General features: G+C 37.4%; 1 protein-coding gene across 3 annotated transcripts in view; it reads right to left on the reverse strand.

The window, feature by feature from the left end:
• MUSK (muscle associated receptor tyrosine kinase) overlaps positions 1 to 25,883 on the reverse strand; it is a 67,524-nt gene extending 41,641 nt beyond the window's left edge. For 2 of the 3 annotated variants that reach the window (XM_036330046.1, XM_036330045.1), the window contains exons 1-5: positions 25,679 to 25,883; positions 14,599 to 14,725; positions 13,482 to 13,633; positions 12,949 to 13,076; positions 11,581 to 11,722 (exon numbers count right to left, since the gene is read on the reverse strand). In XM_036330046.1, coding sequence (XP_036185939.1) covers positions 11,581 to 11,722; positions 12,949 to 13,076; positions 13,482 to 13,633; positions 14,599 to 14,725; positions 25,679 to 25,757 — 628 coding nt within the window. In that variant the 5' untranslated portion in view covers positions 25,758 to 25,883. Of the gene's footprint in view, positions 1 to 5,646; positions 5,677 to 11,580; positions 11,723 to 12,948; positions 13,077 to 13,481; positions 13,634 to 14,598; positions 14,726 to 25,678 lie in introns of all 3 variants that reach the window. The other variant, XM_036330044.1, reaches the window with a different exon arrangement.
• Positions 25,884 to 28,000: the final 2,117 nt, after the last annotated feature.

Below are 28,000 nucleotides of genomic sequence, written 5' to 3' on the forward strand. Positions count from 1 at the left end.
CAAACAAAGCCAATCTTGGTGTGCCCCGCTGTTTACATTTCTGTTCCCTTTGAAGCAGAGCTATGCTTGGGGAGGTTTATTCACGTGGCTCCATCTCTGAAGGAGTCCCAGTGCAAGGCCCTTAGAAAACATACACAGCACCCGCACAGACAGAGACTCGCTTCTCAAAGGAAGGCTTGCCTGTCTCTGTGACATCACGATCCTCTAAAGTGGCTTGGGTTGGAAACATCTCTGTGGCCTTTGACATAATAACATTTTCCGAGCTTGTAAATACGGTGATGAATAATGACTACAGGCACCAAGTGTTTACCAGCTAATTCAGAGACGAGCCACATGAAGTTAACTTGTGTTTTTTTGTGGGTTATTTTTTACTTCAGTTTCAGATGTAGATAGGCCAACTATTAAGAGTATTTTTGTTAAAATAATTCTGAAAATATATTAGTGGTTTAACCATAAGTTGATAAAAAGTTGGACTTCAGTTCCGATTCGCTATTTTTTTTTTTTTTTAAAGAATCATTTATTTTTTTTTCTGGTTTTAATGGGAGAAGCTAACTTGTGTAATTACCAGGACAGAAACCTTTCTTATTTTACCCTTTTGAAAAGTTTTTATTTAGAAATAACTTTAGATTTACAGAAGAGTAGCAAAGATACAATAGAGAGTTTCTAGGTATCCTTCATTCAACGCCCTCAGATATTAACATCTTATATAATCGTGGTACATTTATCAAAATCATAGTTTATTTTCTGCCCTGGCTGGTGTTTCTGAGTGGTTAGAGCAGCTTCCTGCACACCTATGGGTCTTGGGTTCAAATCCCATACATATACCTGGGTTGCAGGTTCTATCCCTGACCCTGGCTGGGGTGTTTGTGGGAGGAAACCAATCGATGTGTCTCTCTTACATCAATGTTGTTTTTTTCCTCTCTGTCTCTCTCTCTTCCCCTCCTTCCTTCCCTTTCACTCTTTCTAAAAACCAATGGACAAAGTGTCCCCAGGTGAGGATTGACAAACAAAAAACAAACAAAAAAATCATAGTTTATTTTCTTTTTTTTAAATATATATTTTATTGAGTTTTTACAGAGAGGAAGGGAGAGGGATAGAGAGTAAGAAACATCGATGAGAGAGAAACATTGATCAGCTGCCTCCCGCACACCCCCCACTGGGGATGTGCCCGCAACCAAGGTACATGCCCCTGACTGGAATCAAACCCAGGACCCTTCAGTCCCCAGGCTGACGCTCTATCCACTGAGCCAAACCGGCCAGGGCCATAGTTTATTTTCAAATAACATTTTGTTCTTGCTCTCATGAAATGGAAGATACTTGAGTTGTGACAGCAGTCAAAGAAGCTTACATTTATTAAAAACATATATATATATATATATATATATATATATATATATATATATATAAAATTATTATTACTATAGCTAACCAGAAATTTCAGCTGGGGGAAAAAGCAGGGGCCATAACCTTAATCTTAAGTGACACCATAGCATCCTGGTTATCAAAGTGTCTTGAATTGGGAACATTTCTGTGACCTTTGATATGGGATTCTAGATGCCTAAACTGAAGGCTCCCATGCTGACGAGATAGTAGTTATATACCCATTTAAAAACTATATCCAAAAGAGGATACCATCTATAATAATAAAAGGATAATATGCTAATTAGTCCCGACATCTTCCGGACCTAATTTTGGACGTCCTTCCTGACGAAACCGGGTCTGGAGAGAAGCCAGTGTGGGTTCCAGGTGCCTGCGAGCGGCTGGAGGAGGGAAGCAGCCTGGGTCCCAGGTGCCAGAGGGAAGCCAGTGCAGGCAGTCGGGAGAAGGAAGGCTTACTCTTGCACGAATTTTCGTATATCGGGCCTCTAGTAGAGTATAATCTCAGTGTCAGTCTGTGAGTCAAATTGCAACTCACTCTGGTTTTTATAACACCACTATAGATCCTCTCCCAAACTCTGTAGTCCTTTTACTCCCTGGTTATGAGTCAGTGTTAGCCTGTGCTTGCATGATAAACCTGCATTTTCCCTGCTCATTGTGATAGGATCTGTACCGTGAGCTGGTTGCAATTCATCAATCAAAGCCCCGTTGCACCTCACATCTCTGAAGCTTCCCCTGACCTCTCACTATCTCCCTTGTCCTGTGTGGGTATCCTATACAAACTTATATCATTGCAAATAGATTAAACTTTAATTATTGTAATTACTTTCTTGCATGTCTATCTTCCTTACTAAATAACCCATTACTTACCTCTATATCCTTAGGAATTAACTCATTACTTGGAATATAGTAGGTACTCAACAAATGAATAAATTTGAAGCTATCCTAACATTTATCTTACTAATTATAGATAAGCTAATTTTCTCCTTAAATTTTTAAGCTCCAACTGAATAAAGACATTCCAAGTAGAAATCCTTAAATTAGTGCTTCTCAAAATGTGGTTCATAGGCTACCTGCATAAGGATCTTAGGAAATTGTTAAAAGGATTTAACATAGACCTATCAGATCCGAAGCTCTGGGGAATGCATCCTGGAGCTATGCCTTCTAGAAAGATCTGCACTGATGTTTCAGAACTACTACCTTGAAGGAAAAGTTCCATTAATCCATCAACTTTGTTAATTCTACCTCTTTCCTTTGAAGTTTTGAAGTGAGTATACCAAAAAGAAATTAACACATGAGCATCAGGGAAAAGGAGACTTCTGGTTGGTTTACTGTAACATACTATGACTAAGCTTCAAATTGGATTCTGAGATACATGCCAGCTAAGGCAAAAAATGATGCAAAAGAAAAACAGTTCTCATTACAGGAAGTAAAGTAAAATGCCAGTTTCTCAAAAGAGACCATTTCCCCACTCCCCCCTGCCCCAAGGCACTAAATTTTTAAAAGCAAATTCTCACTAGAGATTTACTTCAGAGCAATGAGTGATGGAATGAACAATATTTTCAACAAGATTTTTGCCAAATGGCTATTTATGTGGTGAGTAACATGATGTAATTCAGGATGTGCACTAAGGTCACCTTCACGTTTTTGTTATACTCTTTGTTTGTTTGTTTGTTTGTTTATTGGACAAGTTAGCTCTAAACAGCCCCTTTGCAGTTTTCCAGCAAAGGCATATCTTCACACAGCTTCTTAGATCACTTGTCACAGTGGGGCCAAAGCAAAGTTATAATCTCTAACAAGTACCGAGTATGCAGGTACAAAGCATTGCTGCTTGAGGGTAGATTTATGTTCTTTGGAAGCAAGAGATGCAGTTGGTAATGTTGACATTCTACTTATGAAATTGGAGAAGCCTAACCAGCAAAATTCTCTGGGTAGAAGTCCTCCAGCTCTTAATGTACACAACAGACGACAGTACTGACAACAGCCAATGTGTATCAAAGAGCTACCAGGTAGGCACTGGATAGTTTAAGAACTCTATGCTCTAAGTGATATGCCTCCATTTTACAAATGAGGAAATAGGCTTGCAGAGGTTAAGTAAATTATCCAACTCGCATAACTAGTGAGTGGCAGAAACAGGATTAACACCCAGGTTTATCTGATGCTAAAGCATGCGAACGCTCCAGAATACTGATCTACACAGCATAAACAGGGTGAAAGGAAAGCTGGGGATGGGTTAATGGAAGATATCTTGGCATTGGAATCAGGACATCCAAGCCCCTTGTAACTTGAGCAAAGTAATGATATTTCTGGTCTTAAGTCTCCTTATCTGCAAAGTAAAGGATTGAGTTATGTGACGTCTAGGGTCCATTCTGGATTTGAAGTCTACTGCTATTCTGACAGGACCAAGGTTAATAAATGCCAGCTCTACTTAATGTTTTTTAGTACATTTTTATTGATTTCAGAGAGGATGGGAGAGGGAGAGAGAGGAAAGCATCAATGATGAAAGAGAATCATTGATTGGCTGCCTCCTGCACATTCCCCACTGGGGATGGAGCTCACAACCCGGGCATGTGCCCTGACTGGGAATCAAACCATGACCTCCTGGCTCATAGGTCAATGCTCAACTACGGAGCCACTCCAGCTGGACTTAACTCTACTTTAAATGAAATTTTTGTCTTTGCCATTGAACTTTATAATACTTCTGTCTCAAAGATAAAGATGACACACAGACTAAAGAACTGTAATTGTCTTCACAAGTGTTTAAATATTCCTTTTGTTGCACAGGAGTTATATTAGCAGTAGAACTAACATTGAGAATAACTATTATTTGAATCATAATTCTCTGCCAAGAATTCTTATGAGAGCTTTAATTATATAAGTTATCCTTCCATAACTTTGAGTTAGAGTATTATTAACCTCGTTTTTACATGTGGGGAAACTGAGGCACAGAGACTGAGTAAACTACCTGAAGTTACACAGGTTGTAAGTAGTGGAGCCAGGATTTGAACTTAGACAGTTTACTCTAGAGCAGCCGTGGGCAAACTACGGCCCGCGGGCCGGATCCGGCCCGTTTGAAATGAATAAAACTAAAAAAAAAAAAAGACCGTACCCTTTTATGTAATGATGTTTACTTTGAATTTATATTAGTTCACACAAACACTCCATCCATGCTTTTGTTCCAGCCCTCCGGTCCAGTTTAAGAACCCATTGTGGCCCTCAAGTCAAAAAGTTTGCCCACCCCTGCTCTAGACTCTGGAACCCAGGTAATGTTCTCAAGAGTTTAGAGTCCACGTTATCCAGTACATTATACTTCCTCCAAAAATTATGCCTTATATATTCACGAAAACTTGTATTCATGGAAATGAATATACTAATTAAAATTTGAAAGTCATTTCTGAAGTAACTAACTGAATGTAATATTACTCAAATTCCATTTTGCCATAGAGTTCTAATAGCTTTCTGGGATATCTTTGCATGATTGAAATAGTTAGTTACATTTTGAAATGAAGCCTGGCGAAGGCCTTGCCTTCTTTGTCTTGCACACTTCCTGCAAAATCACTCCATGAATCTTTGTTGGATGAGTTAATGCATAAAAAGACAAAGAACACTTTCTCTTAGGTGAATGTTTACACTTGTGCATCTTATTTTAATACCTAAAAAGTGGAAATAAAAAGCTTGCCTAATTAGAATATGCATATTTCAGATAGTTTCTCATTTCAAATAATATAATGTGAACATTATATTAAACATTTCAATTATATAAAACAATTTAAGACAAATTTTTGAAACACATTTTTCTTTAAACCTGCATTAAAGAGGGCCTAACTCGTCTTTAATTTGAACTATTGTCTTTTCAGTCCTAAAATAATGATATAACTTTTTTTTCCTTAGAGGCCTTTACTAACAACTCTTCAACCAAAGGACCACTTTACCACTGTTTCTTAAAAGCACTAGAGAACTACTTAGATGAGAATGCAACATAATACACCCTAAAAATCAGAATGCATGGGTCAAACTCTTCTTTTAGAGCATGCACCCTATTAATCATGCAGATTTAATTTTCCCCTTGATAACCCCCAGGGATATCAAAGGTTTGTGCTTCTTTTTTTCTTTGTTTGTTTGGATTTTAAATACACAGGGTACTCATGACAACAAATCAAACCTGTTAGTGGCATCAAAAAGTAGAATCGATGCCTGGTACAGGACCACTGCAAATTTTATTAAAATTGCAATCACCGAGAGCACAGCACACACTGGGGTTTTAAATACCTCTCTCTGTGGCATTTGTCATATTAAGAGCTGCAGCATAAACAAAGAAAAAAGTGAATCAAATGTGTAAACATTACATGATTGCTTCCACTTCTCTAGATGCAATAAGGAAATCCCATCTCTCAGAAAGAAGACAGCCGAAGTCTAATATTTCTGAAATTAGTCCTGATCTCTTACAGTTATATTTATGGACATTTTCACATATGTGTGTGTGTGTGTGTGTGTGTGTGTATATGTGTAATATACATATATATATATGTGTGTATATATATATATACACATATATATATATATGATTTATTTTGGTCTTTTGGAACTCTACTTACTGTCTTATGCATTGCATATGTTTGCAAAAATTCTTTTTAAAAATGCCTTCAATAGAACTGGTCAGCCCTAAGAGTATGTGGTGAAGCCTTATCACAGCAGTAGACGGACAGACTCAAGTGCCCAGATAAGTGATGGGCACTCATGCTTTGAGGCCACTTAAATTTGCCAAATGGCTGTCCTTCCATCCTCACTCCCCATTAATGCCTCCCCCAAGTGTTGACACACGGTTCTGCTTTGAGAAGTTGTTTAAGCGGCAGGAAAGCCTACACTAACCCTCTGCCTAGAAGGGCTCTGTTCTTGTTCTTGTTCTGCTTCTGGGGCTCTCAGCTTTGTACTGATCTTAAGCCACCTCTTCCCACTAGTATTGCTGACTGAGAACCCTCCCTTGGTTCCAGCTTCAACTTTGCCCAATTTTTTTGTCTTAATGTCTTAAAGCTCCAAGGGTAAACAAGGTTGTAATAGAAAATGCAATCCACAGGAACCCAAGACATTCCAACATCCATCTATTTTAATTTGGATTACATGTACTCTACACTTCACCAGGTTTTTTTTATTTTTATTTTTTAATTTTGTTTTATTGCTTAAAGTATTACAAAAAGTATTACATATGTCTCCTTCCCGCCCCCCCCCCCAACATTCCCCTGGCCTCCCCTACCCCCCAGTGTCTGTGTCCATTGGTTATGCTTATATGCATACATACAAGTCCTTCGGTTGATCTCTTACCCCCCCCCCTCCTACCCCCTGACCCTCCCCAGCCTTTCTGCTGTAGTTTGACAGTCTGTTCGATGCTGCTCTGCCTCTGTATCTATTTTTGTTCATCCGTTTATAATGATCTTTATTATCCATAAATGAGTGAGATCATGTGGTATTTTTATTTCATTGACTGGCTTATTTCACTTAGCATAATGCTCTCCAGTTCCATCCATGCTGTTGCAAATGGTAAGAATTCCTTCTTTTTTACAGCAGCATAGTATTCCATTGTGTAGATGTACCACAGTTTTCTAATCCACTCATCTGCTGATGGGCACTTAGGCTGTTTCCAGATCTTCGCTATGGTGAATTGTGCTGCTATGAACATAGGGATGCATATATCCTTTCTGATTGGTGTTTCTGGTTTCTTCGGATATATTCCTAGAAGTGGGATCACTGGGTCAAATGGGAGTTCCATTTTTAACTTTTTGAGGAAACTCCATACTGTCTTTCATGGTGGCTGCACCAGTCTGCATTCCCACCAGCAGTGCACCAGTGTACCCAAAACAGGATTTGTCTGAATGCAGGTTGTAAAGATGGGCACATCATCTCTCATTACCTCCAGGACAATGCAGAACTAGCTCATGGGCGTATGGCTCTGTTTTAAAAATTCCTACTCATTCCTGACCTTTGAAGATTTACATTTTATTCTTGTGAATAACCAAGAACCAACTCGGAACCAACTCAGAATTTCTGGGTGTTTTAGTCATAAAATTTTCATATTATCCTGTCTGTCAAATTGCTGGAGCTGTAAGTGTTTAATCCGAAGTTTGTGTTATCTGGTACATAAAGACTGCATGATTCATCGCTTTGATTATTCTCTTGTAATATTCTCAAATCCTTTGCCCTATTTTCATTTCTTCCTGGCAAAACTCCAATGCTTGATTCTTGCCCTGGATTTGGCTTTCTACTTTGTGTGAACTTATACCTGTAATGCTGAGCAAAGCTGAGGAAATAACCTACAACTAGGCAAAAACACCCCCAACCAACAATAAAAACCCCCACTCTATATTCACGTCCCATTCTCCACTTAATGTCACCCAGGAATCCCGGTTTCCCTTGTGAGTCATCTCTCCCATTCTCCACAGCTATTTTAAACCCTTCTACTCTCCTCATCCCTCTGCCCCCCTTTATAGAAGTATTTTCAGAAGATAAACTTACTTTCTACTTCCTACAGGAAATAGAGACCATCAGAACAGAGCGTTCTCAAATTCTATCCACCAAACACATTAACTCATTTATGCTGGAATACACCGCTTTTTCCTTTCTTCCTATTACAAGGAAGGAACTTTCTCTTCCTGACTAAGCACAGTGATCATATAATTTATCGTTGAAGCCTGGGTACTTTTGAAAGTAATAGAGAGACTCTATTAATAATTATTCCAGGACAACAGGTGTAAGCCAGAACGTCCTGGGAAAACTGGGACATGTGGTCACCCTCTGTATAAAGTTCATCACATCACTTGTCCCCTGAATACATACCTTTTGCCTTCTCAAGCACCACCAATATTCCTTTGAATCTTCCGTCTCTCTCATATGTTCAAAATTTCCTTCTCTCTAGACTCCTTCTCATTAATACTTGAACATTTTTTATCTTTTAAAAAAAGAAATTTTGCAAACCAACACTATATGCCTCCAGCTACTGCTCATTTTTTGACTCTGCCCTTTTTGCTGCTAAATTTATTGAAAACTTTATCTACACCCACTGTCTCTCTTTTTAAAAAAATTTCTAGTCTCCATTATTTACATAATTCTAGCTTCTTCCGCAATCCCCCTTCTGACACTATTCTGGACAGTTTCACACATGATTATGTTGTTCTTTAATGGAACAGACAGCATTCAAAATTACTTAGTTTCTTAGACACTTCTATCTGTGCAGCCTTGAGTTCGTTATCCTCTCTGTTCCTCAGTTTCCTAAAATAGCACAATGATAAACCTTTGTCACAGACCATTAGTGTGGATTAAATAAATTAATCCACATAAGGCATTTAGTATTTTTAAGTGCTAGACATCCATTGCCCCTCCTTTTAGAAAAACACCCATGTTTGACCATGCTTGAGGTAGAGTTCCATCAGTAATTTTGCATGTCACGGTCTGAACCTTGTAAGATAAGACGGGAGGGTAGAATATCTTTGTCTTGCCATTCCAGAGACACACCGACTGAGGATGGCAATCCAGAAAGGGAGCTTTGCTTCTACGTTGAAGGGTGTTGCTTTTTTTGTTACGGCACCTAGGATCTAGTGAACACACTGTACCAAATCCACGGCCTGGCCTGCATATCCTCATGGGAAGCTAGCAATGGTGAACAAAGCCCTGTCTTTTCCTACTCACTTGGAATAAGTGTAGCTCAGAATCCAATGGCACTGTGGAGTTCTCCTTCTAATTTGCTCGAACTAATTTTCAGAGTTAATGACACAACATGTAGCAAATGCTCATCTGCCCTGACTGACCATGGCCCAGATTCATCTTCGGCCCTCTCCATTGCCAACCTAGGGGGTATTTGCAGGCACTTTTGAGATTCTTCTCAGTTGCATTTTCACCTGTTCTGAGTAGTTGGCTGAATTGGCCCTTCCTTTAAATAGGTCATGTTGCATTATATCTTGTGGAAATGCCTCAACTATTTCTTTAAGTGGAAGACAACTTTTCAGATCTTCAAGAACCAAAACAGATTTGCTGTAATTTTTATGTTCTAATTATAGTCAATGCCATTAATAAATGCTTATTATGTACCAGCAACTTTGCTAAGCATGTCACAAATTTTCATGTATATCAGCTATTTGTATAGGGACTAGGATGGAGTAGAAATTAGACATGTGTGATAAAATGATCATTTTGCCTGCTGTTAGAGTAACTTTAAATAATGTGATCAGCTCTCAACACTAGCAAGTTTAAGAAAACCTCCAGCATATATTAACTGTTAAAGAAATGAGCATGACCATTTAAACGTTAGGAAGAAAGAAAAGAGTATTCAGTTTTAATGATAAACATGATACAAAATTAAATGGCAAGGTAGGACTAAATGGTGTAATTGAACTCCAATATCTGAGATTTTTAATAATTTTCTCTAGCCAAAGTCAAAGTAAATCATTTCAATATCTATGAAGACAGTGACCTAAAAAATAGTATCATGTATATATATATATAAAAGCCAAGCGACCAGAATGACCAGAATGGTCGCCATGACACACACTGCAGCCAGCCAACTGGCCCAATAGGGGGTGGGGCCCTCCGGCCAACCTCGTGAGGCCCCTCCCCTAAGCTGGCCTGGCCCTGATGGGCCCCAATCAGGGAAGACTGGCCGGACCCCACCCGTGCATGTATTCGTGCACTGGGCCTCTAGTATATTATAATGTAGAAGCTCATATATTGGTGAGGAAAATCTTTATGATAGTGTATACAAATGGATAACATTAATCTGCATCATTACACATATAGTTCAAGCAAACACTGAATCCAGGCAGATAATCAATGTGTCAAAGTGTGCAACTGAATGTGTTTGTATGCTTATTTTTCACTGTATAATTAACATCAACTGATTGTTGCATACTGAGCTCTATTAGCATTGATGATTTAGAATATATTAAATTATAGCAACTAGGCTGAAAATACATCCTTTTTTACATCTGACAGTCACTATTCTCAACAACTGCATTTATTTTCATTAGGAATTCATAAAAATTTTATGAGCAGTTGATGCAATAACATAATAAACATGTTATCTCAAGAAGAAGTAAATGTGGGAAGTGAGATCACTAGAGCTGTGAGAGGAAGATCTAGCTGGGAAATAAAAATCTTAAAGGAGCTAATAATAGCAAACTATATGATTGAGAAAGAGGAGATGTAGGAATGATTAAATTTTGGATTAAGGGTAGGATAAAATCAAAGTAAGCTGTGGGGAATCCTAAACGTCATCCCTAATTGAACTGGAATATAATTGTACCAAGTATATGATAGTTCAATTACTGTGTCAATCAGATAAGAAATAAGCAGAAAAATAGGTGATGATTCTTAGTCAATATTTACTGTTTTCAAAAGGCCACACATGATAAATATTATCAACGCCTCACTGAATACAACAAACTCCACTGTACAAATGAGAAAACTGGGAACCAGAGAGGTCAACTCAATAGCTTGTAACAGGAAGAGCTGGGAATGATTTTGTATTCACTTCGCTCACCTAGCACAGATGTGCTGGTAGCTTCTATTTTTAAGCAACATGTGCTGTAATTTTAGGTCAAGAAGGATCCAACGACCAAATGGGTAAAACATCTAGCCCTATGTGAATTCTGATTTCTCAGTGAAGAACTTTCACAGAGAGTTGTCGAAGTAATTGATTATAGAACATTTTAAATATGAAAAAATACTTTAACAATGTATCTCCTAGAAGTAGGACTGTTTTTGCTTATACGTTCTGAGTATTTTTTTTTCAATGCTTTGTAACAATACAGTTTGAAGAAAAACATTATTTTATTTTGGTAACATTTTCAAAATCATGTCTACATACTGCAAAAGATCAAATGTCTTCAAATTTATTAACTAGGAAGACTTGTCCATGCCAGTCAGACATTCCAAAGCAGTGTCCTTTAGTTTTAGTGTCATAGTGCATTTAATTTGTTTTGGTCAAAATTACCTGTGATTGTAGGCAATAGATGGAATATGACCTATTATGCCAATGAAATTTTCTTTCTTTTTTTAGTTATTCCTTTCACAGTCTTGATCTTAGAGTCTAATATCTGGAACAGTTGAGGGAACTAAACTACCTACCCCTCTACTTTTGCCAGCTACATACAATAGAGCCTTCACAGCAGAACCTGAGGCCTCTTGATAACACTCAGGGGAAGGAATGCAGCTCCTTACCCTCAACTTCCAGCTTCACCAATTTGGAATATGCCGTCCCAAGGCTGTTTTTTGCCACACATCGATAATGTCCTGCATCTTCCTTTTGCACATTATGAATCCTTAAACTCCCAGATTCAAGAACTGCAATGCGGGAATTTTCCTGCCAGGGATAAGGACATGAATTTTAAAAGGCCCATGGCTCTATCAAGGACACATTTGCCACATTTCATCAAGTTATTTTCATCACTGTTATCATCAAGAATATCATTTTGAACATTTGTGTTTGGCACTTACAATGTATAATATTCGATAGTAAATGAGATAGTATAAGATTACCTAAATTAACCTTATAATCATCCCATAAGATTAGTTTATTTTTATTTTCTTTCATCACACAATTATACCAAGGCTTATTTGATTTCCTAAAAACCATACCCAAGTCTTCTTGATTAAAAGCATTGCTTTTTACTACCTTATTTACTGAACACTCTATGTAGTATCCTTAAGGGAATATAGGTCCTTTGAAAAAACATGGTAAGTTCTACAAATAATGCAAAAATTGGTTTTTGAAGTTAAAATATTACTTTATCTTCTCTTCTAGGACTCTAAATTCAGTAACATATATAGAGCCACACCTTGCTTTTATTGTTGGAAATGCACCAGTATTTATAGCAAAAGGAAAGCCAGAGGAGCATATATAGATTACCACAAAATATTTAACATTTTGTGTTTTATTTTAAATTCTAAAAAAGCTAATTAATTTGATATTGAATTATTTGACATATATATGAATCCCCTATGGGATATTCTATTATGTTGGTGTAAGATATGATACAAAAGCAGTACCAAGTAAGCATGCGAATAATAACTTTTGACTAATAACTTTTGACTACTCTTTGTGATTGGGGTATTTGTCAAGATGTTTGCTTGTTCACCAGACTTGAGTCTTCATGCTCTAACTCCACTCCAGAGTGTTCTCATTCCTTTTCTCCTAAACCTCATTTCTCTCTCTCCTCCCAGAAACTGTTCGTCAGGTCTAAAGCTTGGATTTTAGTTCCTTCTTTTTTATTTTGTAAGTCTCTGTGATCCAGTGTTGAAAAATAAATGTTCAACCAACCAACAAAAAAGCCTCTAGCTTTGCTTTTGCTTTGCCTCCTTTTTCCTCCCTGACACTATAGGTACCCATCTCATTTTTCCCTAGCCAGCCCCAGCTGGATTGCCTTAAAATTTGCATATAAAGGAACAGATATGTTTAAGTTTGGTTAAAATGCTGTATGTGGAAAAAAATATTATAATCAAAGTTTGTAAGTTTGTAATGGAGTTTGCTATGGATTTTTGTGTTTGAAAATATGTTTATATACATGCTTTAACATAATAATCACTTACCCTGAGAGCACTATCTCCTTTAATCCATGACACCGATGGTTTGGGATTGCCCATTGTAGTACATGGTAGAACTGCCTTTAATCCTTCTATTATTTTTACATTTATGGGAGGACGAGTTATTTTCGGTTCTAAAGGGAAACAAACATTCAAAATTAACAAGGCAAGAAAATGGAGAGTACCGGGACTAAGAGACTTGCCTTTAGGGTTGTGTTTGATGGCAGAAATAAGAGGTGTGGAATTAACTGTCTCAAGGTTGTGTTTTGAACTTGAACTTGTCTAAGTTCTGAACCTCTAGTTATGGGAAGCTTTATTTACCACCTGTTCCAAATGTTAAAATCAGTAGATGAAACCAAAGAACTTGTATGCATATATGCTTAACCCATGGACACAGACAATAGGATGCTGAAGGCCTGGGGCAGAGGGTGTGGGCCGGCTATGAGGGGTCAATGGGTGAAAAAGGGGACATCTGTAAAACTTTCAACATTAAAGATTTTTAAAAATTAAATCAATAGATGATTATCTTTCTCACTCACTCATCTTCACTTGCAGAGCCCCGCAGCTCTCCGCAGCTCCTCCCACGCCATTGTCAGCGATGCAGCAGTAAATGCCGTCATCACTATCTTCCACACTCAGGATGGTGAGGAGCTGCCCGTTCTCCCGAATGCTGTACCGGGTGTCGAAGAGCCTGCAGGTCACAGAGGAAAATGCCAGGTTAGAGCCTCACCTGTGATTTTTGGGCTACGGTGAACTGATTAGAAAGATAACTTGTCAATGAGAAAGTAGATTGAAAGTCAGAGGAAACTTGAGTGTCTTCTGAATAATAAAATAATCATATTTAGTAATATAAAGCTAACATTATATTCTAATCTTTGCTGGGCTCCAATAATCAAAGCACTATTGAGTCCTTCAAAAATGGGGATGTCTACTGATAAGATGAAAGGTAAAATTTACTTTATTCAGGAAAGCATATTATTACCAAGATATAGAGTCATGCCCTGACTGGTTTGGCTCAGTGGTAGAGCGTTGGCCTGTAGACAGAAGGGTCCCAGGTTTGATTCCGGTCAAGGGCATGTACCTTGGTTGTGGGCACATCCCCAGTGGGGGGTGTGCAGGAGGCAGCTGATCGATGTCTCTCTCTCATCGATGTTTCTAACTCTCTATCCCTCTCCCCTCCTCTCTGTGGAAAAATCAATAAAATATATTTTTAAAAAAAGATATAGAGTCATATTCCCACAATTACTGGGAAATAGTAGCTGGATAATGAAAACACAGACACACACACACAAATACACAAATGTAACTAGCAGAAAGGGTTAAATATTTACATAAGTAAATTAACTGAGTATTTATGCATTCATTAAGTGAATAAATGGTGACTGCTCAGCATGTGCAAAGCATAGTTCTAGTTCTTTGGGATTCAAGGAAGCAAATAGTCCCAACTTTCCCATGTCAATTAAATCACTATTTTGCTTTGAGCAATTCCCTTAACCTCACTGAAGTTCAGATCTAACATTTATAAAAGGAGGACATTTGCATTTTACATGTCACAGAAGGCGAACTTTAATACTTCCAAGGGCTGTGGTTGCATTCATGTCAAGATATATTGCAAGGTGGTATTGGCATTCTTGCCAGAAAAGTCAGAATACTTACTTGATGAGAATTTTATTCCTAGTCCAGGAAATTTCAGGCTGGGGATAAGATTCCACTGCACACATGAAAGTAGCCACTTCTTCAACTAGGGCATCCACTGTTTCAAGAGGAGTGGTGATGACAGGAGCTAACAGGAGAGGAGAAATAATGTGAGAGCTGTATGCTAACCTCTGTAAGCAGTCAGAGACCATCACATACCCGAATAAGAATTATATTTTTGCATAGCAGAAATTTGCCAAAAGGAAGGAAAATTTTATGTAGAGAATTTTGTTTCTACTTCCAAACTAGGTATTTGAGAATCAAAAAAAGAAGGCTCTGAAGAGAATAGGGACATGTCCAGGTTTTATAAAGCTCAAAGGTGTATAATTTGGGTGCCCTCTTTAAGGAAGAATATATCAAATTATGAATATAAAAATGTCTGTGGCCACTTCAACACCAGTCAACTAGAACGGAAGTATGACTGAAGGGAAGTCAGAGTGGAAAGAGATGGCAATGTTGACAATTGTTTAAAAATAATTTTCTCCACATTTTATAAAAAATATCTTTACCTGAACACATTCCTAGAGTCCACTGAGGGTCTTAGAAGGGGCTCATGAGAATAAGAGACTCTAAAGTTTAAGCTTCATCTGATTTATAGGGAATTCACATCTGCATATGACTAGATTAGAAAAACTCCATAATACAAGATATATAACACAAATTTTTAATAATGGGCAAAGGATCTTAATAGACATTTTCCCAAAGAATGTGTACAAATGGACAATAATAGCATGAAAAGATGATCATCATCATTAGTTATTAAGGAAATGCAAATCAAACCACAATAAGATACCACTTCACACCCTATAGAATGGCTATACTCAAAAAGAAATAAACAACAAATGTTGGTAAGGACATGGAGAAATTAGAATATTTGTGTATTGTTGGTTGGAATATAAAATGGTACAACCACTGAAAAACAGTATGGTGGTTCCTCAAAACATTAAACATGTAATTATTCTATGACCCAGCAATTTCACACCTAAGAAAATTGAAAGCAGGGACTCAAGTAGATTTTTGTACACTCATTTTAATAATAGCATTACACACAATAACCAAAAGGTGGAAGCAACCGAAGTATCTGCCAGCAAATTAACAGGTAAACAAAATGTAATTTATTCAATACCATTTAACAATAAAAATACATGAGGTATGATACATGTTACAGCATAGACAGACCTTGGAAACAATAAGCTAAGTGGAAAAAAAAGCCGGTCACAAGGACAACATATTATACAATTCCATTTCTATGAAATGTCCAGAGTAGACAAATCTATAGAGCCAGAAAATATATTCGTGGTTGCTTGGGCCTGAGGGAGAGGGTGGAGTGACTAGGGATAATGACTAGAAGCAAAAAGATGTGTCTTGTAAGGACCCACGATCTAGATGACAAGGTAGGATAGATACATAAGGTGATCAGCTATAATAATCAGTTATACCTGGTCTCCTGATGTGATTAGCAATAGTGCCCCCTTTACTCCCAAATTACCTGAGTTAGGACCATAAATTATATGGTCATTTTAGTTGAAACACAAGGTGCCTATGAAAACACAGTAAGCAGTGAGAATATGTTGGGTAGTTGGTGACAGCTTCAGGAAACACCAAGAACTGGTACATTGGCCATAAAAGACACACCTACTTTATCTAAATAACCTTATTTTTCCAAACTCAAAGGCAAACTCATGGGTTGAGAGTGAAGGAAAATGGAAAATGTTAGTTGGGAGTGTCTCACTTAGCTCATATCTCCCTTGTTAATATTATTCTTTTCTTAAAATCCTGTTTGAGCATCATGTCCTCCCTATTTCCCTGATTTGTTAGAGCCAAATGCCCTTTTCTTTAACCTTAGTTCATCCTGTATATGTCACTCTTAGAGGTCTTGTCACATGGACACTATTAAAATAATCTGTTTGTCTTTGTTCCACTCAATTATAAAAACCTTGAGCTTTAGGTCAGGGACCATGTCTTAGAGCTCTTTCTCTTCTCAGGGTTAGCATATTTATTGATGTATTATTTAAATGAACCAGACTATATTTCTGAGGCCTTATAAAAGGCATATATTTTTATTTTATTTTATTTATTTTTTAAAAATATATTTTATTGATTTTTTACAGAGAGGAAGGGAGAGGGATAGAGAGTTAGAAACATCGATGAGAGAGAAACATCGATCAGCCCCCGCAATCAAGGTACATGCCCTTGACTGGAATCGAACCTGGGACCCTTGAGTCCGCAGGCTGACACTCTATCCACTGAGCCAAACCGGTTAGGGCAAAAGGCATATATTTTTAGAATATTGAAAGAGTAGTTCAAACGAGGAGCAGAATTTTTAGGTAAAATGACATATATAGGTATCACAGCCACTGTTTTCAATTGAAATACCATTAAAATATACAGAATACAGTACAAAGAAATGAAAGGTATTAAAGAATAGTTAAGAAACATAAAATACAGATTAGCAGGCACTTCTAATGGAAAATAAAACAGAGGGAATGGCTAAGAAGCAATTTGTAAAGGGATACGTACCTGATCATTTTTCAAAATTGAAAAGAAAACATGAATATTCAGATGGAAAGTTATACCAAGTGCCAAGCCAGATAAAGAATAATAAATTCATCCCTAGATATATTGGATTCAATCTATACAAAGTTAAAGATAGAAAATCTTAAACTCTACTAGAAAGAAAAGATCTATCACCTTAATAGAAATGCCAGTTAGGCTGACATGAGGTTATTCGGCAACAATTGATACCAAAAATGCAATGGATTAATACTTTTAAAGGGATGAGATAAAATAACTATTAGCCTGGAATTCTATAGTCAACTTACATAGTAATTTTAAAATGAAGATAAAATAAAGACAGGAAAATACTAAAATTGTTTACCACTCACAGACCTTCTGTGAAACAGTCGGTGAAGTATATAAACTCAGTAAGAAATAATTTGTACCCAAAAGAAAGGGATGAGAGATGACAATAGAAAGCAAGGATGGTGGTAAAATATGATTCCAATTTTAATTCACTATGGAATATTTGAAAAGTAAACCACTAATATTTGTGTTTAAAAAAGAATGAAACTAAAATTATAGATAAACAATTATAAGATGAAAGTTCAGGGAAGAAGGCCAGTGGATAGTTAAAATATGTTAAACTCATTACCATAAAGAGGAAGATGGCAGCAATACTGAGTAACTGCAGACATGGGAAGAAAAATGTATAGTTGAATGCATGTGTTAAAATTTTATCACTGTTTTGTTTGTTTATTTTGTTTCTTTGATTTCACATGTAAGTGTAATCATATGGTACCCATATCTAAAAAACAAAATAAATGAAGAAACAAACTCCTAGATCCAGAGAAGGTACAGATGGAAGCCACATGACAGGGGTTGGGGGGATGGGCAAGATAGTGGAAGGGATGAAGAAGTACAGATTGCTAGTTATAAAAATAGCACAGGGGTGTGAGTACAGCACAAGGAATATAGTACAGAGATTATTAATGGTTACCACTAAAAGAATAGATGCAAAACCAAACTTCCAAAGCAGCAGGGGAAAAGGAGGGATTGAAGTGTTTTAATCAAAAGAAAAAGGAGGAGGAGGGAAGGAAAAGAAGGAAAGGAAGGAAAGGAAAGAAAGGAAGGAAAGGAAGGAAGGAAGGAAAGAAAGAAGGGAGGGAGGGAGGGAACCAGGATAAGTAAGCCAAGAAAATGCATTGTTAACAGAAGACCACATAAAGAAGAAGAGACATGCCTGAATATATTAGAAACCACAGTAAATGCCAGTGGTACAATGACCTATGAAAAGGTAGATATTGTCATATAGGATTTAAAAACACAAAAGCACACTCAAATAAATTAAAACAAAAATGTTGACATCAAAGAGAAGGGAAAATATGCAAAGTAAATACTAAAAACAAAGTGATAAACAGTACTAATATACGAAAAAATAGAATATAAAGTGATAAACATTTATCAAATGAAGAGAAGTGCTACTTACTCATAAAAGGGACAATTCAGCAGGAAGATACAACAATCATGAAGCTTAATTATTTAAAAAATAAAGACTTAAAATAAGGCCAAAGCCAAACATTAAAATGAATTTACAGGCTCCTAAATTTTTAAAGAAACACGCACACACACACACATATCCTATCTAATGAAGATATAATATGCAAATTGACCATCACACCATCACAAATATGGTGGTGCCCATAGCCACAAGATGGCGGTGCCCAGTCCCCAGAGCCCCACCCGAGTGTCCAGTCCTTTCAGCCCCACTGGGGGTGGCAGGCCTGCAGTGTGGCTGGACCCACCCTCAGCCCCCCAGCCACTCAGGGCCGGCCCAAGGCGCAGGCAAGCCTTGGATGGCAGCTGCCCAGCCGCCCAAGGCCGCCCAAGACTCAGGTAACCAGGGCCAGCTGAGGCTTGCGCTGCCAGCAGTGGCAGCAGCAGAGGTGTGATGGGGGCATCGCCTTCCCTGATGGCTGGGTTGCCTCCTGCCCCTGAGGGCTCCCAGACTGTGAGCAGGCCAGACTGAGGGACCCCCCCTTCAGTCCATGAATTTTCATGCACTGGACCTCTAGTACATGAGAATGGAAGAATGAATACCAAAATCTTAAAAGCATTTTCTTGTAGGTGTGAGCATAATTTTATATTTTTGGTTTGCTGTGTCTTACAGTGTTACAAATGAATACATATTATCTTTGTAGCAAAAAGTTATAACAAATCCGAATGCTGCAGAAATGTTCATTTTCCAATGGAATGGAAGCAAACTTGTGATTGATAAATTTTTAAAAAGTCAATCTCTTAAGAAAAAAGTATATATTTTCTAAATGAGCAATAAATGAAATAATTGAGTGTATAATCACATAGATATTAAGAGATAAAAACAAAAAAAAATATTATATTAAGTTTGTGGAATGCAAGTAATGATGGGCCCAAAGGTTAATTGATAATATTGACTGCTTTCATTGTTTAAAGAGAAAGGCTACTGAGCAACCAGGCTAGCACAGGGTTTGAGTTCAAATCCCCACTGCATCCTTCCCTACCCCATCAAGTCACATAACTAGTGCCTCTTCGGCTAGAGATGGAGATGATAATAAAACCACCACATGGGCTTGTCATGAGGATTAAATAAATTAATATACGTAAAGCACTTAAAATCGTCCTTGGCCCACATGAAACCCTGTGCATTATTTGACTCTGTAATTTTTTTAATTTTTTTTTTAAAATATATATTTTATTGATTTTTTACAGAGAGGAAGGGAGAGAGATAGAGAGCCAGAAACATCGGTGAGAGAGAAACATTGATCAGCTGCCTCCTGCACACCCCCCACTGGGAATGTGCCCACAACCAAGGTACATGCCCTTGACCTGAATCGAACCTGGGACCCTTCAGTCCGCAGGCCGACACTCTATCCACTGAGCCAACCCGGCCAGGGCTTGACTCTGTAATTTAAAAACAGAAACCTGAACTGTTAATTGTTCTCCTGGTCACTGGATTACATGCAGATTTACCATTAATATTTATTTCTGGGAAACTATCCCAAGAAAATATTCTCAAAACAGAAAGGTATGTAGATGACTTTCACTGCACAAAACAGATTAATTGTACTAAATCTTACTAACTGTACAAAAGTGGGAGAAGAGTTAAACACACGGTTTTGTCTTCTAACTGTGGTCTGATGGAGCTGGCTTGAATTTTATGAGACAGTTGTTAAATACAGACATTATTAAACACTAAGTCACATACATTTATAATTGAATTATGTTAAAAACAAAGTAATAATACTCAAAATGTATCACTTCCTAACTATTTTACTATTATCTATGTTCTTGAGGTTATTTACATCTAACTTTCTGTATGGTAGAAGTAGTATGTAAAGGCATGCTTTTGCACATCTCTTACCAATTCAGTGTTGGTAGCTTGAAATTAACTGTGGTTGGAATATTTACACTACAGAAATCAACAAATGCAGCAAATCAGGGCCTTTATATTAGAGAAGCAGATATCTAACATATACCAGCAACTCTTACCTAACCAGAATGCTACTTATAGTCACTGCAAATGGCATCTTGAGCAGTATTGATAATATAGAATGTGTGCATGATCTAGTGTATAGTAAAAGTGGCAGGAAGCAGAAGTGTATAAATAATTTTATTATGATACATATTTTAAAGGATATGTAGAAAAAATGGAATAAAATATTATATCATATTATAAATATAAAACCAGATAGCATTATCATTCTCATTTGCAGATGAGAAATAATGGAGGCTATGAATGGTTAAATAACTTGTCTAAACTTAACAAAAGTGCAAATTGATAGAGGTGAATTTCAAGGTTAAAATTGGTGTAATGTTCCCATCTTTTAACTCTAAACCATACCATGTATGTCTTCATGTCTTCAGCATAGTACTAGTTAGAGATTGGGAAGGGGTTGTAAGATTTACATCGGTATCAATTTCTTTCAGCAGAATATAGTTGGTTAAGTCCATTTTGTCCATATTCCAAAATTATCTAAACAAATCTGCTTTTAAAATTTTACTGACACTATCACATAGTTGTATTTAATGGTACTTGTTGACTCAGCAGACTCTCTTGTTTACTTTCATTCTACTGTTCAGCTTTCATCTCAGCCAGAGCCTGTTTAAAATAGAGCACTATTTCTTCCCTCAATACAAGGACCACATGAATAACAAATACATGACAATGAATACAACCCTTTCCGGGACCCAAAGAGTAACTTAACTTGAATACTAGCTGCTAGATGAGAAGGACATAATGTTAACCTTTCATGGGCTCTAGCACACTAGTCACTGACATACCAACTTCTGCCCGAGTAGTTGCTGATTAACGTAACCGAGTGATTGAGAAAACAAAGAAGTCAGGTGTATTTGCTCCCTTCTGTTTTAGTAAAATTTGTACTCAAACTTGGAAAATATTCAGGTTTTTCTAACATCATGAATACAGTATTGTTTTATCTGTATGAGAAAACGCTTTGGGATTGGAAATTTTCCAAAGCCCCCAAAGAGAGTATGCAGTATTGCTCATCACTTGGCATATCTTGGAAACTAACACTTATTCTACTGGTGATGTAATAACATAAGTTTTTTAAAATATATTTTATTGATTTTTTACAGAGAGGAAGGGAGAGGGATAGAGAGTTTAGAAACATCGATGAGAGAGAAACATCGATCAGCTGCCTCCTGCACACCTCCTACTGGGGATGTGCCCGCAACCAAGGTACATGCCCTTGACTGGAATCTAACCTGGGACCCTTCAGTCTGTAGGTCGATGCTCTATCCACTGAGCCAAACAAGTTAGGGGCATAAGTTATTTTTTATTATGATGCTTTGGAACTTCTAAAGTTTATTGATAATCTCAATCACTTATTAATGCTGTATCATTAATTCTTTGTCTCAGAATACACTCTTGGTCCTTCAGGAATGACATTGGACACAGGCAGGTAAGAGTTCTGGCTCAGCCTGTTAGAATTTCTTAAGTTGCTTCTCCTGAGGGCTTTCGTTTGGGTGAAGACTTGATCTCATAGGGATCCATATAAAATGTGCATGTACTCAGGAGTGACCCTTTTAACAGTCACTGGCAATCCTTAGCATAGTACCTAACATTATATGTTGAGCACTGGTAAACACTTCTCCAGGCCTTAAATGTCCTTATTTCACTTTCTTCATTATTCAGCCTATACTCCGTGGTGTGTTGCCATAGAATCGCAGCTCTCTTACTTTATAGTCGTTTAGTTGCACTGATCTTGGAGCACCAACCGTGTGCTAATCCAGCCAGCTGTCCTTGCAGCTCCTATGTTCATATCTGATTGTCAGATAAAGTGAAACCATGGTGCAGGTCAGAGCCACATAAAGGTGCTGTCCCCAGCCCCAGCTGGATTCTCAGCATGGTCCAGGTAGTCCTACATTCTCTGGTCCACTCCACTCATCTTCCTGCGTGGAACCACTTCCTTTGGGTCCTCTACTCCCTTGTCCCTTTCCCCCAATGACCACCAAGTCCTGTTTCATTGTAAAGTTGCCTATTTCACCTTTGGAAATAGGGTAGAAATCTTGACATCTCTGCTTTATCTTTCTGTTCTTTGAGGTCAGTAATATCTAAAGCAACTTGTGTTTTCCCAAACATGCAATGAGTTACTCGTACAATGCACGTCACTATTAAACATTCATCCAGGACTTAGTGTCCTGGATTTCAATGACAGCTGTGCCCACTCTGAATTAGTCATATGTTGGATCTGTGAATCCTATCCCTGTATACATTCGATTTAGAAGAGGAGGTTTCTCAAATATCTCTAAAGCAGCGGTTCTCAACCTGTGGGTCGCGACCCCTTTGGGGGTCAAACGACCCTTTCACAGGGGTCGCCTAAGACCATCGGAAAACACATATATAATTACATATTGTTTTTGTGATCAATCACTATGCTTTAATTATGTTCAATTTGTAACAATGAAATTAGGGGTCACCACAACATGAGGAACTGTATTAAAGGCTTGCGGCATTAGGAAGGTTGAGAACCACTGCAAAGCAAACTACCCAGACTCAAAAATTTCTAAGTATGCTAGTCAATGGAGTAATATTAAAAGCGGAGTGTAAACAGTAGCTCTTTGTGCATGTTACCCAAATTCAGTGCTGCTTACGTAAATTCCTGTACTCCCACCATTTAAATTCTGCTGTGCACTTAATACTTCACGAGAAAGCATTAAATATTTTTGAAGTATGTGGTTAAGGTGAGCAATTCAGTGAAACATTGGCTACTTTCAACATGATGGTTTGTAAAGTTCTCCTACTTGTGGGTTATGATATTGAGTTCATCATTGAAAGTATCACTAGTCAACATGATTTAGAAAGGTAGTGACTTTTTTTCTTGTCTTTGAATGTTAGGAATCTTGGTTAACCTGAAACCAAACAATAAGCTATTAATTCTACAAAGATGGTTATTAATTTTATTGAGAAAATGGCATGCTGACAGAAAAGAATCCACTGAATACCCTTGCACTATTTTAAATCTGTCATTCTATTTCGTAAAATACTATTGGGCAGAGTCCCTGATTAATTCATGATAAGGGCTTAGGAAAAATGGATTCAATCTAAAAACCTTTCTTAAAAGTTGCTTTCTGCCAAGAAAAAAAGTATCAACTATGAAATAGTTTATGTAGAATATTTTATTATGTTAAATAATATTAAAATAATAGCACATTATTGTATTTTGTTTGTACCAACATATTCTAGGCATTTCAACATTTATAATTTTAGGGGCTGTGTTTTCATGATAATGTTTATTCTTAGAACTAGGGTAGTAGTTAATGTATCTTTGCTCTGCTAGACTTGGTGTTTTTGACTAAGGTTGATATTTTGAAGTTTTCAAAATAGAGATAGTATGAACTAAGGGCTTTACCCGTAAAATTTGGAAACTGAAAATCATTTCTTTCTAAAATATAAATTAGGAGTTGCTCATATAAGAAAGTTGGGGATTTTTTTTTGTGTGCACCAAATTCTAATATGAACCATCAAAATCAATTGTCCTGCTTCTTATAATAATGAATTTTACTAAACTTTAGCATTTCACCATGTCATTCTATATAACTTTGGAGTTTAGAATAGCACAGATAAGACATAATCCATAAGTCCTAACATCCAGGTGCTGTCTTACCAAACATCCGTTGTATGATCAGGAAGTATTAAAATAATCTGCAGCCGATGTTAAATCTTTCTGGCTATTATTAGCTATTTGAAAAGATTGAGGTTCTCTTTTATCTGGAGATACCTCAACGTATTAGTTGGCAAGTAAATGTTTAAAATGCATTTGAAAGTATCATTCTGCTTATGTAAAATAGAAAACAAAACAAGTATATGAAATCAGGCTATGAAAAAAGCTGTATCTTATTAGCATGTGGATCTTAACATTGTGGCTCCAGAAATTTTAGTGAACCACAAAATCTAAAGCTACATTTCCCATCTACATACAGATACTACCTTCACTTATCTATACAATGCAAGTGTATCCAGTTCTTTGATAAAGTGATATATAAAGGGAAAAGAATTAATTTGAGAGTGTCATAAAACACAGAAGTCTTTTTATGCTACTGTAATACATGTAATTTGAAAAATCTTTAATTGATACCATTCAATCCGTTTTCTCATGTGTTTATAAAAAGATTTCAATGCAGCCCTCAGTCCCTTTGCAAATCACAGATTTTTCCAGTCTTTCTTCCTGATTTGAAATTCACTAGTCTCAGTTTCATAATACACTGGCCAGAACCCATATCACTGTGGACATTCTTGCTACTGCAACAGGTGTTTGTCAGTTTCTTAAGTTGCTTTCCTTTCCCCTGAGGTGGTGTTATTTCCGGTACATTCCAAAGGCTCTGAAAAAAACGTTCACAGTCTCTTGCCAAGCCAAATCATGACTCGGCCTCAAAGTTATTGAGAATACATTGTCTTTAGGCTTTTATTAAGTAGGAAAATTGTGTGTATCTTTCTCTAATTCTGATTTTTTTATTAACTAAAATATTTAGGAAGTGTTTTGTAAAATTAAAAGTGAAAATGGAAATGATTTTTTTTTCATTCAGAAGTGAACACTCTGGATGTCTGGGAGTAGGGTTGATTATATTCTAGAGTTAAAAGGTTTTCATCATCCATTTGGACCACCCTGAAGTTTGACATAAACATAAACAAAACGGATCTTGATAACGTGCAGTCTAAGCTTTCTACCTGCTAATGTTTCCTCTACAAGTGAGGGCTCTGCAGGCTAACATTTTTACTGCAGACCTTAAGGCAAGGGAAGGATACGGGTAGAAAGGAGATCATCAATCAATTGCTTATTTATATAGCTTTCTGCTCTCCACACACTCTACTCCTACTTTACCAGCTAAAACCTAAGCCCACCATAATATGAATCAGTTGTGATCAGAGCACATGTGCGCGTGTGCGTACACACACACACACACACACACACACACACACACACATACACACATACAGTTTAGAACTATGACAAGGCAACAAGAAGATAAGAGTTTTCACACCAACCTTTTGGAAGTTTCTCAGTCCCGCTGAAGGCAACCAGGGTAAGAATATGTACCAGTGGAATGTTGACGAGCTCTCTCATGATTAATCCAGGCTCAGGCAGGAGAAAGTTTCTTCTGGACAATGCAAGGAGAATGCCCCACAGTTTACATTTTAAAGCATAGTTTGTTACAAAAGGGTCATCTGCTAATGACCGTTTGTGTCAGCAGCTCCACAGGCTCTAAGTATAATCAGGAATTCTCAGACTTGGCTGTAATGATGGACACGGCCAGCTGCTGAGTATCCACTTAGGCCAGCAATGCCAGTGTAGGGCTGGAGGAACAAGGGAAAGAAAATCCCTTTAGAATCCCTTTTAAGACAGTGGCAGAAGGACAATACCAGATGCCATTTGAACCATCACTGTATTCTCTAAGGTATAGTTTGCCTGATCTTCTGATTCATCTCTCCACCTCACCTGAACTCACACCAGAGCCCTGGGTATATCTAATCATGACTCCTCCCCCTCTCTCACGCCACCTCCCACACCAACCCATTACCAATACCTACAGATTGTACCAACTCAGTATTCCTTGATTTCTTCCCCTTCTAGGATTCCAACTAGTGTCATGCTATTCCAACCTCTTTTTTTAGACATGCATCTTCTCTGAATGACAGTGATAGCTTCCTGCCTATTACCTCTGCCTTGTGTCTTACCATCCTCTAACATCTTTTCAGATAGCCTCTCCTGTTCAAAGCCTTTAGTAGCTCCTCATCACATAAAAACATATTCAAACCTCCCTAATATTATGTAGGAGGCTTTGCTAGACTGCCTACCTTGTTAGCCTCCTCATCTTTTATAATCCATCCCTACCTCTTATTTTAATACGTAGTAACCCACTGGTGGTTCCCTATATATACAGTTTTCTTGCCTCTATAAATTTCTCATGCAGTCTCAGTCTCTGGAATGCTTTTTCCCTCCTCTCCACCCCGTTAACACCTAGCTCAGCTTGATCTTCATCTCCTTCTGGGAGCCATCCCAGACCCCGAATTATGTATCTTCCCAAAGTTGGGTTAGGTTTACCTCCTCTGGGCCTCCATAATATATTGTACACATCTCTATCATTGCACTTACTACATTGCTTTAAGATTTGTTTCCTCTTGCCCTAGTGGCATCCTCATTCTTTGGCCTCATGAGTCCACTGAGTTGGCAGCTGTGGGCTGTCAGCAAATTGCACTCTTTGCTGCAGGTTCTCCGAAGGTGCATCTCCAATAGCTTTTCAAATTGCCACTTGAGAATTACCTTTTCCTATTGAACAATAAGTCTTGGAGACTTTCCTATGTTAATATATACAGCACTACCTCATTATTTCTATTAGCTATGCTGTCTTCTAAATCATGGATGTATGATGCTATATTTAACTACTTCCCAGCAGTGAGAGACCCAATTTCCCCACACTCTTCATCAACACTTACTTTTGAATTTTTACTTTTAAATAAAATAAAATTGATATTTCATTGTTTTAATTTATGTTTATTATAGTGAATACTGTTGGAAATGAGAATTTTTATGTATTTATTGTTATTAATTTTTCTCTTGCATGGCTTTGTCTAGTTTCCTCTTAAGTCATTTTTCTTTTTATTATTAATTTATAGGAGATTCTTTAATACTCTGGATATAAACAATTTATATAATTTGTCTACATAGAATACCTCTACTACCTAGCTATAATAATTGGTTCAGAAATGGGTTTATGGCTCAAGCTGGTCAGTCCAAGGTCTCCCTGGTATATTATTGGACCTACTGCAAAGTATGGTCTTCCTTCTTAGATCACCACCTGAGGGCCAGGTGAACCAGGGCTGTTGGAGGCATTCATGCTCCATTAACAAGATTCAGTGTGCAAATCCAGATCTATCATTTGGCATCCTTGTTATTTAAATTAATAAATCCTCTCCTTTTTTTTTTTTTTTTTTGCTCAGCTAATATTAGTTTGATTTTTTTAGTTGCAATCAAAATAATCCTAATGTAATTTTAATAGAAGAGGTATCGATTTAATCATATTTCTGCTCTGAGAATAGTCAACAAATGCCACATAGTTCATGGGAAATTTAGACACTAGCAGGATGAGCTCATTTTTTAAATGTGAAATTCAGGAATCAGAATGAACAGTGGCTAGCTCTCATTCCCATAAGTAGCACCAGGTAAAGCAAAGGGTTCTGGAAATTGGGCTTAGACTTGTGAGGTAAAGTTCAGCTCAGGATCAGGAGCAGCCATCAATAAAGGGAAGTCCAAGGCAAGCCAATCAAGGGGCCTCCTCATTCAAATGTCCAGGAGGAGGATGTGTGAGG

Source organism: Myotis myotis, unplaced genomic scaffold, assembly GCF_014108235.1.
Source record: "Myotis myotis isolate mMyoMyo1 unplaced genomic scaffold, mMyoMyo1.p scaffold_m19_p_12, whole genome shotgun sequence".
Classification (NCBI taxonomy): Eukaryota; Metazoa; Chordata; class Mammalia; order Chiroptera; family Vespertilionidae; genus Myotis; species Myotis myotis.